This window comes from Cajanus cajan, chromosome 11 (genome assembly GCF_000230855.2).
Source record: "Cajanus cajan strain Asha chromosome 11, NIPB_CcT2T_4, whole genome shotgun sequence".
NCBI classification, from domain to species: Eukaryota; Viridiplantae; Streptophyta; class Magnoliopsida; order Fabales; family Fabaceae; genus Cajanus; species Cajanus cajan.
Window position 1 is genome coordinate 45632773 of NC_138527.1, and position 16667 is coordinate 45649439.

General features: G+C 27.4%; 2 protein-coding genes across 2 annotated transcripts; both read right to left on the reverse strand.

The window, feature by feature from the left end:
* Positions 1–5154: 5154 nt before the first annotated feature.
* Positions 5155–7730, reverse strand: LOC109800582 (COBRA-like protein 10). The gene is made up of 2 exons (XM_020361360.3): positions 6923–7730; positions 5155–6671 (listed from the first exon to the last, which is right to left on the reverse strand). Exons 1-2 carry the CDS (start codon positions 7473–7475, stop codon positions 5251–5253), a joined length of 1974 nt encoding a protein of 657 aa, XP_020216949.1. The 5' UTR covers positions 7476–7730; the 3' UTR covers positions 5155–5250.
* A 360-nt stretch (positions 7731–8090) lies between these two features.
* Positions 8091–10639, reverse strand: LOC109800581 (pectinesterase 2.1). Its single transcript, XM_029271571.2, has one exon. The coding sequence runs from the start codon at positions 10328–10330 to the stop codon at positions 9743–9745; it is 588 nt and encodes a 195-aa protein (XP_029127404.1). The 5' UTR covers positions 10331–10639; the 3' UTR covers positions 8091–9742.
* Positions 10640–16667: the final 6028 nt, after the last annotated feature.

Genomic DNA, 16667 nt, shown 5'->3' on the forward strand with positions numbered 1-16667 from the left:
ATATCTCTGAATATCACGAGACATAACATAATTTCAAACGACGTTTTTTTTTTATAAACATAATAGATTGTATATATGTTTATTTCATAAAATAGTTCAACTTATTTTGATAATTACGCAACTTCGATACATTTATCTATTATTTATATAAAAAAATGCATCTATAAAATGTCTCAAGATTATAAAAAGAGAAAAAACATAACCAAATATAGAGTCAACTAAATTTGCTCTGATGTCACGAGTAAATGCACGTATTTTTAATTATTTTAATTTTGTAAATAGCATACAGAATTTCACTATTTTAAAATTATTAATTAAATAATTTTGATTATATATTACTTGATTTTTTCTGCCACATATATCTTCTAATTAAAAACTAAAAAATACATGTATGAAAATTTATTATACGGTTTGACCTCTCCCAATATGCATTTTTCAATTTCATACTTACGGATTTAGAGATCAAGCCCTATTTACACACTTATAAACATACTAGTAATTATTTACGATAATAATGCAATATCTTATCGTTATAGATGTTCATGCATCAGTTTAGTTTATATTTGGAGTAAAATAAGGCATAGTTTTAAAAAACGGACCGGTCATCGAACCGGTTAAGGTACTGGGTCAGTGGGTCAAAGGTTGAACTGGTGGGTCATTAGTTGAACCGCATGACTCGATTTTTATTTATTTTTATTAAAAAAAATATTCATATTAAATATATTTTATACTTATAAATTTTAATAAATTCATATCTTATTTTAAATTTCAATTTTTCTATCTTATTTAAAATTATTTTTATTTTTATTTTGTAAAAAAATACATAAAAAATTACATGTTAAACGGTATATTAATACAAATTAAAAATATAAATAACATGTACATATATAATATGCTAGCAATTAATATCACAAAATAATATATTTAATATTTACATAAATATTATATTATTAAATATATAATTTAAAATTATTAATATATTATAAAAGTTATTTAATTAAGTTGTATATATTGCAAACAAATATATTAGAACAAGTAGTCATTGTTATATTTAATAAGACTCCTTGCTTTTCCATTAAGAGATTCAATTTTCATTATTATTTTTGTGGTTTATGGTCCCTTAAAAAAATTTTAAAAAAAAAGAAAAAAAAGTGGTTGAACCAGTTTGACCCACCGGTTCACCGGTTGAACCGGAAAATTGACCGGTTCAATCCGGTTTGAAACGGGTCAACTGCATAACCGATCTAACTTAAGATTCGGACCGGCTGGACTACCGGCTCCCGGTCCAACCGGTCTGACCGGCCAGTTCGGTCCGGTTTTTAAATCATTGAAATAAGGTTTAAACCAATTAATTTTGATTGATTTGATTTGAATTGAATTTACAATTTGAACTAAACCAAACTAATCAGAATAGTTTTTAATTTGTATTAATTAGTTTTCTTGAAAAAGGTCGACAGATTTAAAATTTTAAAATATAACGAATACATGGTTTTGTATATCTCAAACTTTGAATATAATCTATTATTAAAATATTGTAAATAACATTAGTATAAAAAAAAGTAATTTAAGAAAATATGAAATTAAAATAGTTGAATATAGTTAAATAATGGATACTATTGTTGATGGATGAGGAAATAGACGTTGAACGTAAGACACTAAATATGATAAATGTGTGACATAATGAATTCTGTAACTTGTATTAGTACAGTACGTACTAGATATGCATGGTTGGTGAGTAATTATGTTGAATGAGTTATGATGTATTATACTATGAATTAATCATCTATATATTATTAGTATAAAATTTTTCACACAATCAATCATATCTTTTAAATTATTTTATTTTTTATTTTTATTTATTAAATAAGCAAATGACATGACACTATTAAAAGATATAATTGGTTGACAGTGTAAATTTTTTTTTACAGTAACGATGTATAAGTGATTAACTCTTATACTATTAGTTGAATTCTCTGATCATTAGATTTGTTAAATACAAACCACCGACCAACACCCCTAACACCCTAATTACCTTAGTTAATGAAATAAGAATTCACATAAAATTTAATTTTGGATTAATTCATTTATAAAATTAATAAATTAATTACCGTAGTTAATGAAATAAGAATTCACATAATGTTTTAATTCATTATTTTTTTAAAGTTCAATAATTAAATTAAATTAAATTTAATGTTTTTCATTAATTTAAGTTAATATCTCTAATAATGGATCTGTTTTGTTTAAACTAAAAAAAAATTAAAGATTTTTTTTTAAAAATAATTCTTCAAGTAGTACGTAGATAGGATTGTTTCTTAAAAAAATATATTTTAAAAAAACAAAAGTTTAAACAGACACATAAAAGAGTAGAAAATTATTTATTTTATTAAAATATTTAAACATACATGTAGAAGAAAATATACAAAAATGTTTTGATGATGCCAAAGTGATTATAAAGCATTGAAGAAGAATCAAGGTTGAGCTATAGCAAGTTGATGCAAGAACAAGATCTCAAGTGTTACATAGATAAGTCTTATCAACTTAGCTAAGAATGTAAAAGAATTTTTTTTTAGAATTGCAAGTATGCTTGGCCTTAAGAATAGGTTTTCAAAAATCTCAAATTAATCTCTTTAAATTTAAACAAGTTTTAAATATTTTGAAAGTAAGTAAAAATGTTTTCAAAAGACTTAACAAAAACTTTAAAGAATAGTTCAAATCATTTCTTAAAAGATATTTGTGAAAGAAATTATTGAGATGAAGTTTTCTACATAAAAGTTTTTGAAACAATAAAAAAAATATGTTATGGTAATCCATTACCAGACCTTGTAATCCATTACCAGAACAGGAAACTTCAAAGTTCAAATTCTGAATACAAAGTATGTTCTGGTAATCGATTACCAGAAGATAAAATTTCAAAATTTGAATTTAAATTATACAACGTTTCAAACATTTTGAAATTAAACCGTTGTAATCGATTACCAAGTCTTGTAATCGATTACCAGAGCCTATTTTCTGAAAAATTATAGAAAGTTACAACTCTTCATAAAAAGACATTACCTAAGAAATAATTGTCTATAAATACCTATAATTTTTCAGAGAAAGGTGACGAACTCTATTGTTAAAATCATTTACAAAATCTACTTGGCCAAAATCATTTGCAAAATCTCTAAAGAGTTATTTAAGATCATGAAAGTGTGATATCCACTCTTCAAGAGAGTTATTCTATAAAACTCAATAGATCATTGGATCTGTAAAGGAGAAAAGGTTTTTCTCCTTGTTGGTGTTTGAATCTCAACACAAGGAAAGAGAGTTCCGAGGTGTCGGAGGATTCAATTCTTGTAAGGTTTACAAGAGTAGTGGAAATCTCAAGTGGGAGACTTGAGGACTGGATGTAGGCAAGATTGGCCGAACCAGTATAAAATCAAGTTTGCAATTCTTCTTTCCCTACACTTTTAATTTATTGTTATTAATTGCAATTGTGTAGTTTGCATCATCATTCGCTCTTTACATACAAATTTGTCTAAGGAAATAAATTGATAAGAATGTAATTTGGAAAAGTTTTTAATAAGAAAAAAATTTAGAAAACTTAATTCACCCCCCTCTTAAGTTAATTGAGGCTAAGTGAATAACAATACAGATGCAACATTTAAAAAAATTACAAATGCATACCTGATGATGAGTTATGTGGCATGACTTTCTGGAGGCAAAACATTACTGTTGTTCCAATTTCAAAATACATAGATAAAAATATATTTAATCCTTTTGATTAGGGTAAGAATACCTTGATTAACGAAAAATAAAATAGAAAAAAAGTAATGACAGTTACACAATTTTAATAAAACTCGCAAAGAATCTCACACTCGTGTATGCTGCGTGCAAAAAGCCTTAAAGTCAACGGTAATCATAGTTTTGTGAAGTGAAATTAGTTTTTGACTAGTATTTTTAAGTTGGGAATATTCATGGTACCGTGGCAAGATAAAAATAAAATAAAATCTCTCTTACTAATAGAGTCTTGTTCACTTGATTGAATAAAGTGTGACAACTATCGTATATATCTTGGTGTTGATTTCAATTTTGATCAATAAAAAATATAATTTTTCATTTATTTATGATATTGATAAGTATATACAATATTTATAAAAAAATAGATAAAAAAAAGACACAATTAAAAGAGAAAATAATTAATATTATCTTGAAATTTTTAATAAAAAAACATATAAATAAGAGGATATTCTTCCTGTTAAGAATAAACATAAATATAAGAAAAATTTAGTTTCTATTTCATAATAAGTGTCATATAATAAAAGAAAAAACAAGTCTCAATATAAATATCATTTCAAATTTTTTATGTAAAATTAATCAAATTTTCATTTATACGTTTAATAATATTTTTTTAAAAGTTATTATTATGTTACATTGTTTCAAATAAAGAAAATTAATAATTTCCTTTTCATTTATAAATTTATAACATAATAAGGGAGTTATATATTATAGTACCTTTATAAATTGAGGTGTTTTAGTTTAACCAATTTTTTAAATCAATAAAAATGATGTAAAAAGCAGTTTTTTTCTCCTTTTTACTTTTCACTTTTTTCCCCCTCTATACTAAGTAATGTGTTCTTGTTAAACAGATAATTTAAGTAACTTATTTTTTCTTCTCACCAAATAGTAGCTCAAATGTTTTGAATTGTTTTATAGAAATCAAATTAATTTATAAAAAAATACAGTAATATTTATTTGTTAAAATACAAGAAGATTTTATGATTTTTTCATTCAACTTACTTCTCATAATTTACACACTAAAAATATCCTTACTGAAGTCAAATGTTTGGTATATATTAATAATTTAAATATATATATATATATATATATATATATATATATATATATATTTAAATAGAAAAGATAAATATCTTGAAAATCAAACAATTTTAAAACTAATTGTTCACGTATTTAAAAAAAACAAAAATAACTCCAAAATCCTTTAAATATATAAGGCGGTAGAATTCCTCTAAGATGAAAATTTTGTAATTAGTAATAGTAAAAGAATGATTTGTAATTAGTTGCTTTGAATAGAAATTATCAAGTTGATTTTAATAGTGAATTCAGTATAGATGACAAGTCCTACTCTAACATTCAATTATTTTTCTACGAAAACCCGATTTTGGAGGGAAATGCAAGCGAAGACGAGACATTAAAAACAAAGGAGAATATTTAAACTTGTCTAATGGACCTGTTCTTAAAATTAGCATCTTAATACAATAGTATTTGACTTATTGTAAAAACTAAAACTACAAATAATAGTTCGAGTTGTAAATCTACATTACGTTGGTTTCCACTCCTCACAGGGATATGGGTAGGAATAGAACACTCTTCACCATTAAAAAGAACCTTTGAAGGGTACCCATCTCCTTTTGCAATGTGAAGGCCTGGTGTATACTTCTTAGTAAATGAAATAACAGATTGTTGTTTTCCTGGCACCTTAGGGTTTGATGTATTGTCAAGAGCTATCAAAAAGTTTGCTCCTTGCAACCCTTGCAAGAAAATAGTATGGTTGAGCTTTGGAAGGAATGTTCCATTGAAAGAATACACTTTTTCATAACCACGAGCAGCCCTCTTGAATTGCAGTGCAGTGAACCAATTCTCATAATTCCTAGTCTGCCAATTGAAGAGAGTGATTCTAGCACTCCACCCACCTTTGAAATCTGAAGCCAAGTGCCAGTTTATGCTGACTCCACAATTGTCTCCACATGGCAATCTTTTTGGGATACTAAAATGCTTAAGTTTGGCCCAAGCAACTGTCTTTGCTGACCTATTATCAAAGGGTACAAGAAGAGCTTCTGGAGGGAGAAGCATTGCAGGTGAATTTGGATTACAACGTTTTTTATTAGTATCAACATTAGTATCATCACAACCACAGGCACATGTGTTACAGGGAATTACAGACTCGTTGTAATAAGCAGAGAAAGAAACGCAACAACGAGTTTTCCTCTTGGTTGGCTTAGTGATATTGCACACTATTTGCCAACTTGAAATGGCATAAACTGTTGCTTCAAGTCCCCTAGGCTCGGGAAATTTCGCAGGTTCCACTCTAATAGGTGGCCCACATTTATAATCTGGGTTTAGAATGCCCATTATTTTCCATTTCTCTGGAGGGTAGATTGCTGTTTTATTCATGTCTGGTGGAATTTTGAACACTTGCATGTTGAAAATGGACTTGGATTTGGATGGATCCATGTGGAGAGGTAAAAGAGTTCCGTTTCTGCAACAGTGAGGTACCTTTCCTATTTCAGGGTCCTCAGCTTTCTCTGGAGGCAAGTCACTGATTATTGGATTCTTTTGACAGTTCATGACTTTAGAGAAATCCATGCCCTTGTAATACTGTCCTGCATCACCAAAGACGCAACCTGAGTAGTCTATGTCACGTGTGAAAGCACCTTTCATGCTGTATATAAATTCTCCTCGTGTCCACTCCCATGTCAAGTTCCAATGATCCATGCGTCCCAAGAGGTGATTATTCTCCATGGTCACTTGAACCATGTAATTATTATCAAACACTTGATTAACGTCATAGGATATGGAAAGATCCCCTTTTTGGCGTCTCAAGAATTTTGTCTTTCGAAGTACAGCCTTGAATTTTGGATCTTTTTTACAACACGCCCACATTGAACTCTCTAAGGAACATAGTTAATTTAGAACTCAAACAAGTAATATATATAACACATAGAAGAGAAAAAGGTAATGCATGATCATGAATAGTTAATGAGATTTTCGGTCATATTATATTTATATTCTGAAAAATATATTATATATGAATATACTACTTATGTTACATAAAGATATCTATCTAGCTTTAATTTTTTAAAAATCAATTTTATAAAATTGAGTTATTTAACTTTGTTAAACTGAGGGAATGAGTACTCACTACGGACACTTGGTTGGGGGCACTTGTATCCATCATTTTCCAACTTTATGGTTTTAGGCATAGGAACTGTAGGAGGCTTAACTCCAAACTGGGTGCCAATAAGGTTAATCATGGCTCCAATCTGTGAAAAATCCATTGCTGTGTTGATGGAGCTATCCAAATCTGGCACAGAAGTTCCAACAAAGGTGGTGCCATTTCCTACCAAAGCAGGGTAATCAGTCCCATCTAATATATTGCCACCATCGGCAGAAATTAGAATCTCATCATGTTGAAACCCTATGAACAACTTCCATGCTTTAACCACATCTTTGCCTGTGTTGAGAACTGTTGCCGTGGAATTGAAGGCCCAAGACTGTGCTGTGGCGTTCTTCACACGAGGGAATTCTTTCCTTCGAGTGAGAAAGTCGTAGGAAATGAAAACTCCGTTACAAGCTTCTGCTGCTGGAGGCAAAGCCTCGGGGCCTTGGCCTTCACACTCGTGAATTACACATGAAAGAAGGAATAATAATACCACTAATGATAGTGACAGATTTAGCAATAATGCACTTGTCATGTCCTTCTGTTTGCAATGGCCTTAGGATGATGAAATTGAAAGGTGGAGGCCGAGCTTGAGCTTCATTGTATGTTGATTGTTAGAGCAAAAGAAATTAATCTAGAAGGAAGGAATGAAGAAGAGAGAAAGTGTAGGAGTAGAGGCATGGAGAGGAAGGAAGTGAGGTGCATGGAAAATGGAATATGGGTGAAGAATTAGTCACACGGGAACCTCAACCTCAAGGTGTGCGATGAATTTGGCGGAGGCAACGAGTTTTAAAATTTCTATTTTTGGACTTCACTCCTAGTAAAGTATCAAATTCTTTCCTTGTGTCTTGGGATAGACAAAGTGGAGAAATTCATATAGTTCCTTCTATTTTGGAAGACAAAATGGAGATCACTTAAGTTAATTAAACAAAATTTATGGAAAAAAAAAAAAACTTGCAATCCTTGGAATCAAGTAAGGTTGTCTAAGAAATTTATAGTTATTTTTTCTTTCATAATTAAAAGATATAATTCATTTGTAATGGATCGATTTATTTGATGAATAAAATAATATTTTTAATCACAAATTTATGTGCAAAATAGATTGAATTCCAATCCTAAAAAGTTAAGAAATTATTAAATATAATATTTAACTACTTGCTTTAATGACTTTCTTATAAATTTGTAATTTTAATAAAGTATATTTTTAACATTTTTTAATAGAATGATTTACTTGTCAAAAATATGAATAAAATGATTACTCGAGTTTTTTAAACAGCTATTATGAATGTGTAAGATGAGAATAAGAATTAAAAAACATGAAAAAAAAATATTCAAGATTTATTTGATAGTTATGAACATTGAACAATGTTTAGGACAACATTAACTAACCGTTGTTAAAGTTAAAATTAAATTTATATTCTTATTAACAAAGCATGGTAATATAGTCTTAATTCACACGACTAAATAATAATTGGAGAGATTTATCATACATGTACATATACTTTGAACTGTAAATTATTTATTTGATTGCAAGCGCATGAGTTAAGTTAAAGATGATTTTATTTTATATGTAAGATACATTACATGCATGATGCATGGCCCCTCCAAGGCTATTTTACTCAATGTAATAAACGACAGTTACAGCCTTACAGGCCTTCAATGAAGTTGACCCCAGTGTTCTTCAACCAAACATCACCTTGGATAAACTGTCTCACCCTAAACTTGCTGGCTTCTGTAGCAGTTTTGATGATATGATAACAAGACCAATTCACTCTCTGATTGATGCCTCCACCTGGTCCATTGTTCATGTACTCTCCATAATACAATGTTTCCAAATATGACTATCCCCAACCGCGGCTGCATGCATAGGCCCATTACTATGAGGTTTATGTTCTAAGGCCCATTGCAATAACTGCAATGGTTTGCTTATTGCAGTTTTATTGTTGGGTCTCGTCTTCGAGACATGATGTCTTCGTCCAAACCAAAAAAGTGAACTGTGAATCTTTGTGTTCTTTTAAACGTTCTGGAAAAAGCTCAAATAATGTCTTTGAACAAGAAAAAACTATTGATGTTTTGGTCCTCGTTCTGTTTCTAGTTACGCCATAAAAAAGTAAAATAAATAACATTAATCAACAAACAATAAACAATAAGAACAGCATAAAAGAAAATGTTAGATATGTTGTAACTAGATTCTCTAGCCCTCAGCAGACTTTTAAAAGATATATTCAATTAATATTGGTCGTTAAAAAATTGGTGCTATTGATGTTAAGTACTAAAAGTATATCTTTCTAAAATTGACAATAATTACTTTAAAACCATTAAATTCTAATATTTAATAATATAAATCTTTTACATTCATATCCGTTAAATTATAATATTTATCATATAAAAATATAATAAGCGCTTTCATTATACTATAAAACCTATAATTTTCTTATCACAGTCAAATAATTAGTATTTGCCTTTTCATTTTAAGAATCAAATTCTTATTAGAGAAAAATTTTAAAATACAAGAGCTGCAGTGAATCAGAGTAATTCATGGGATTAAGAATAAGATGGATAAGAATGAAAATAAATTATTATAAATTTAAACTGTAACAATGTTGAAAAACAATTCCTCTTATTAGTACGTATCTTTTAAATTTTTAATAGCCTTTTTTCTATTAAAAAAAATAAATTGTACGTAGATGCTAACTAGCAAGAGCAGTGATAGGAAATAGTATGGGGCAAAAGCAGAAATGCAAAACACAAATGCAGAGAATGAGTAGGGAAGGTCCTTAGTCCTTACCAACAGTAGCCGTCCTAAAGGTGCATTACATTCTTCTTTTTCTTACCAATTTCAACATTCTCTTTGTACGTTCCTTTTTTTACATGGATAACATACCTTGTCTTGCTCTTGTTGGGTGCGAATGCCACAGCCTCAGCAACAGTTTTGAAGTTACCACTTCCATCCTTAGCCACCACAATATTGGCCTTCATATTCTCACCAGAAGACTCCAACAACCTTCGATCCTTACTTCTCACCCAAGATGGAAAGTCCTCACTTAGTGTCTCATCAATGATATGTCCAACCTTTGGAATTTTTGGAGGCAATACAGCAACAAGCATGGCTAGAGAGGTTCTTGATCTAGATATCAAGTCCTCAAGTTCAGCTACCATAAGGGCTTTTGCTGGCTCCTCTAATCCATCCAAGCAACTTGCATGGTTAGTGAGCACACTGCTTAGCCATGTGTGTGCATCTTGTAGCGAATCGCTGGTATTTTTTGTTAGAGCCACCATTGAGTCCCAAACTCTGTCCATGGACAAGTCCATCAACTCTACACAATCCCGCAAAGCTGCTTCTTCCCTTGGATTGTTGATCCTCAGTTTGATAACATTGGCTGTGTCCATGACTTTCTCAATATGTGATCGATGTTGATTTCAAGTTGAAGAAAGAGGTGGATTTGATGAGATAAGAACCAATAAGGGTTGATGAACATAGCACAGTAGCTACAAAGAGGATTAACCCGATAGTTTTAGAGACAGATTTTGTAGACTTGTCTAACACAGATTGTTGGGTAGCCATATTTCTCAATATGGTTGCTCTTGGACTGGTTATCTGTTTGTTTCACTGTCCTTATATAGACTAATAAATTTATAAATTCAGCTATATGCATAGAATGCTGATACCGTGCCACGCGTGTGACTTTTTTCTATATTCTGTTTTCCACTGATGAAAGAAAGTATGACATCTTTTTCAGTTCACTACAAAAGATTCAGGAGCCTAATACAATTATAAAAATAAAATTCAAAGTTTGGGACTTTTAGTTAATGCTTTTGTCAAATAAATTAAAAAATAAGTTAAATTAAAGAGCTAATTAATAATCACGTACATTTCATCGATTACAAATATCCCTTGCTGTTTTTCACACGCAGGACATTATTATCATAAAGCTGGGGGCCCAAAGTGTATAAATTAATTTTGCATGATTTTGGTCGAGTGAAATTTTTTTCTTAATTTTTTAATGTCCCTAAAACTTAAAATTATAGTTTTTTTTTATATAAAATGATAAAATTTTAGTTTTAGTCTTATAAAATATTTTTCTTTAATTTTTATTCATCTAACATCTAAAATTACTATTTTTATCCCTAATATTTATTTTATTTAAAAATATCACGTGTTGATATAATACTAGATATAATTATGAGTGTTATTTAGGATCGTCACGTTACCTAATAAATACATGAATAGTTAACAAAATTATATTATAATAGAAACTAAAATCAGTAATTCTAAATTTTAAAGGGATAAACATATAAAAAAAAATTACAAACACTATGATTAAAAGTTATTTATTTCGTAGGAAAAAAATATATTTAGATTAATTATTTCTTATAAAAAAAAATAAGTGGCCACAACTCAAAGTAATGAACCCGATATTTTGTTTTATTATTAGTGAAACGTAATGAATTTTAACATGCAAAATATAGTATTGTTTTCGGTAACATGGTCTTGCTTTATTGGTGTAAAATATTTACTTGATAGCAAAATAAAATTTTAAGTTGCTCGTTCAAATTTAAAACCATGATTTTTGTCTTTCTTTAACAATTAAAATTATATAAAAATATTAATATTAATTATATCGGAAATGAATTGAGTTTTTTAAACCACTATCATTTAATTATATGTTGACTAATTTTTGGATAAAAACTTTCGCTATTTCATTAGAAAATAAATAATGTGCATTATTTTAGTAATATAGCATTTAAAAATAAAATAAAAAACTAAAAAAATTATGTAAATAAGATTTAGTAATGAAATAAGTATCATTCACTCGTTTAAATAAATACAAATGAAGATTATTTTATGTGTTATTTTTAAATTTTTATTTCTATGTATTATGTCAATAAATATCACATTATTTAAGTGATAATAAGTTATCAAAAAATGTCAAAAATTAACAACAATGAAAATTAAATTGTCAATAGAACCAATATTTTATATTTTTTAAAATAAAATACTAAACATCCCTATTTTAAAATAGAGTGACCAAATTCGCATATTAACAAAAATAAAATGGTTAAAATTACAATTTATTCTACTTGAATTTAATATTTATATGTATGGACAAATTTAGGAATTAATTTAGAAGGTCTAATTTATTTTTTTATTATTGTATGATTCATATAAAATATTTACCTACTTTATTAACAAGTAATTAAGGAAACATGGCTAATAATTTTTAGTAGAATTTTCCTTCTAACATGTACATCCAAGTATGTATAAGAATAGTCATCTTTCATGAAGAAGGCATTTTAATCATAATTTTAAAATTCGAGTCGGACCTAGATCCAATTGCCTTACCGATTTGAGAGAGTTTTTGGATCAGACGTGTCAATGACCCAATGATGATGCAATTAAATCGGTGTTAAATTCAGTTTAACCCGTGATTTTTTGGATCATACCAAACATGGGTTTCGGTGTCATAGATTTTGAAATTCATGTTGTGAAAGTATCAAAGTTTCCTTTGATGCAGTTGCAGTCCAATACCCAAAGCATACCTTTCACAGGCTTTAAGTTTGTATAAATATCGCTTCTTTAGGCACTGCTTGAGGTTGTCTTGCAAAATATAAGCCTAAAAACAGTTCACAGTAAGAGTCAAACCAACTAAATCTCTACATAGGCCTGTTTAGTCCGCGGCCCATGCACAGGCTCTATTTTTTTTTAAATATTTATAACTATAACAAAGTTTTTGGCTCGAATTTCGCAAGCTTACCCTACAAGTCTTAAGGATAATCTATTTATTAATAAGTTGTTTTTATGTATTTTTTTTAAAATATTTATATCAATTTTTATGTATTTTTTCTCTCATATTTTCATATGTTAAAAAAAGGAAATAAATCTCATTGATTTTTTTAATATTTATAAAAAAAAATTAGATATAATTTGACACATTTATCTACGAGTTTTGTGAATCGAATACAGGCTAAAAAAATTAGTCTATTTATTTCGTAAAATAGATTTATCTAACTTAATAAAAATGTAAATTTCCCAAGTCATACCTTAAACGAGTCTCATTAATTCATGTACAATCCCCTACAAGACTAAACAAACCACTTTTACCATGTAACTTTTTGATAACATATCTAACAACTAAATTATACATAATATATTAAATAATATTTTATTTATACCAATTCATATAATTTAACTATTAATCTAACTAATAACTCATTAACCTAATACCTTTATTGGATTGATCACTGATCAATGTTTTAAAACATCGCTTTTTAATTGAATAAGTAGTCAGTAATTGATAAATAAAAAGACATACTAAGAAGTGTTCCGGCAAGTATATACTTAACATTCAAATAACACGTGTCAAAAGATAAATAAAATTGTGTAATTTTTTTTTTTTTGGTAAAGAAAATTTTGTGTAATTTAAATGTTCTTAATTATTATGCGTTAAAAAATTGAAATTAATTTTTTTTAGACACAGTTTATATCACACAATTTTGCAAGTTTAAATCTTATAATACACTTCATCAGCCTTTTTGTCTTGGGCTTTCTCCAAGTTTCACCTCAACAATGAATTCCCTTTAAAATCAAAAGAAAAATAAACTATTGAATAAAACATATACAAGTATTTAACATCATGAAAAACCTCAATAAATTGTAGTTAATTTTTATTTAAAATATTAAGTAATTGAAATGATTTAATAAATATAAATGGTATATATTTTCATTCTTTCAATGTAGTGGGTCTATACGTTATCTACACATTTTTTATCCATTAGAATATTCACACATATTAACTTCTGTAGTTTATATTTTCTACTGAAAAGTGGATTGGTTAGTGGGTTCCATAATTAGGTTCCACGTACTATGTCGACATGCCACATGTTAAATGTATTTGAGGCGAAGAATATTATTATATCGCTTTTAAAAGCTTACGCAACATCGTCTTAAAAAGAAAGTAGAAGAATTATGGCACCGTTTGACTTAATTTTACCTTTATTATCCAATTATTTGTGCATCGTACATGACTTTTTTTCCCTCTTCATATTTATGTCTTTCTTCCGTAATTTGTGTTCCCACTTGCAACCTCATTTGCATTCACATTCTTTTTATAGTCACTGTTTTCTTTTATTTTTAATTTATCGTTATACATAAGAGTTTGATTAATTAAAATAAAATCAATTAAGCTTTTTTTTAATTTTTTTTAATTTATAAAACTTGAATGAAAAATCTACTTAATTTTGAAACTGTAATTATCATTGCAAACAACACTAAAGATTGCATCTAAATGTTGTATTCTACATATTTTTTTTTTTAATTTGCACTAAGATGTTCAAAATCAAAGGATAAGAGTTCAAAATTAATTGAAATTTTTTTTCCGTAGAATTAATTGAGAACTTAAAAACTTAAAATTATAATTACTTAAAATACAACTTCTAATTAAATTAAAAATAATACATAAAAATATTTTAAACATTTTTTCTTCTCTTATTATAAAAAAATAAAAAAATAAAAACATTTTAAAATTAATTTATCTTCATACTCTTTATAATTTTAAATATCAAAATATACATAAAAATACGTTAAACATTATATTAAAAATGTTAAAAAAAAATCTCCTCATCAAATCCTCCAATTTATTTTGTAATAAGAAGTGCGGCAAGAAAACTACCTATTGTTCTCAATGGAGTGTCGATATTCATATTTTCAATCATGTTATGACTTAGTCACGAAAAATATAAATCATTACTATTGAACATGTGTGATAGTGCTTAAGATAATTTCCATCAGATTTTTTCCCCTCAACATATGAGGAGTATTTTCTTATACGTATAAAAATATTAGATTGTGTGTTTTACTTCTCAAAATTTGAAATACAAAAAAATATATTATTTTTACACGAAACATTTTGACATTATTGAAAATTTTAAAATGAAAATTTTAGTTTCTCATGTCTAATAGTTATTTAAAAAAGAAATTTTCAAGAATATAATTTCTTAAAAATTATTTTTATTTTATTTTTTATAAAAATATTCGCATAGAAAAGTTGAGAATCTAATTTTTTCGAGTTAAGATGAAAATTTTATGAATATAAAAAGATGACAATATCCATTTTTAAAACAAAATATCTCTCTCACACTTTCACTCTCTTTCTCTCTCTCAATCCCTCTCTCTCTCACTCACTCCCCTTCTCCTTTTCTTCCTCCTTCTATTTATCTTTCTCCTCACTTTAAATAAATATATATAATTATTTTATTTTAATAAAAGATGTTTATAAAAAACATTTATAAACTTAAGAATATACTATTATAAACAAATATAAAAAAAATTTATTTACGTAAATTATATATAAATATTTACATGAATTTTTATAAGTAATCAAATATATTTTAACTATTTTTAGAAATAATAATTCTTAAAAATTATAAATTTTAGAAATCATGATTCTTGTATGACCTCCTAAAAATAAAAATAACGTAAGTTTAATTCAATTTTTATCTAAACAGGCATAATAATATCTCCATTTAATGGTAAAAAATGATGTATATATAGAAAACAGTGAAAATAATCTCACCGTCCTAAAAATGGACACAAATATGATGGGCCCGCTCGCTTTTATGGTACCCTAATATTTTTGGATGTCTCATATAATCAAATTCTGATACAAAACTCATGGTGAAAAATTGAAAATGTTGAAGCATTAATGTTACTCCACCAATCATGGTTCTCACTTGCTCCAAGCTTGGCAAGGAAATGGATGTATGACACAACCGCACATCTTACAATCAAAACACACACACACACACTCTTTTCACTTTTCACTTGATCTAAAATTAAAGAGCCTTTTGATTTGAGACAATATTATTTTTCGTTTTATTTTATAATTTTTTTTTAATTTTAAAAGTATTATATTATTTTACTTTATTTTCCATTTTCAAAATTTCTGGAAAAAATAGAAAATAATAATAAATTGTTTTATTTGGTCCTATATACTTTTAAAATTAGAAATGAAAAAAAATAGTATTTTGTAATTAATTTACTGTGTACAATAACCGGAAAAAAAATCAGTGCAATTAAATAAAATAAATAAATATTTCACCAAACCAAGCACGTACTCCGTCAAACATTCAGACAAAAAATACATGACTATGATACCCATACCGTCATACCGAGGGGTAACCATGTTCCTTGGGTCCAAAACATTCTTACCACTTTATTCAGAGGAGCGAAATGAGGAAGAAAAATGATAAGAAAAGGAATATGATGACTAAAAATAAAATATTATTATTCTTTGGATAGATTAAAATAAAAAGGAAAGAATACTTTTTTTCTTTCTTTCTTTATTTAGATAAGTGAAAAAGAAAGTGAAATAAATAAGTTATATAATTGTTTCTTATACTAATAACAAATTATACTTAAACCCAAAATTAATGTATTTAATTTATCTTTTTAAAATCATTGTTAATTATGGTTTTTTTTTTTTAAGTTATGATTGAAAATCTACTAAATTTTATAAAAGACTAAAAAAAGTTAGCATTTTTAACCTCATTTCCACTCCATGGATGCAATTAAAGATAAATAAAGAAATGAAATGGAGACAAGAAAAGTGAAAGAAAAATTATATTGAAATTATAAATTGTTTAGATGAATAGAAATAAAGAAGACATGTATTAATAAAATTTCCTTCTGCACTTAATTAGATTTCAGATAAGTGAAAATGGAACTAAA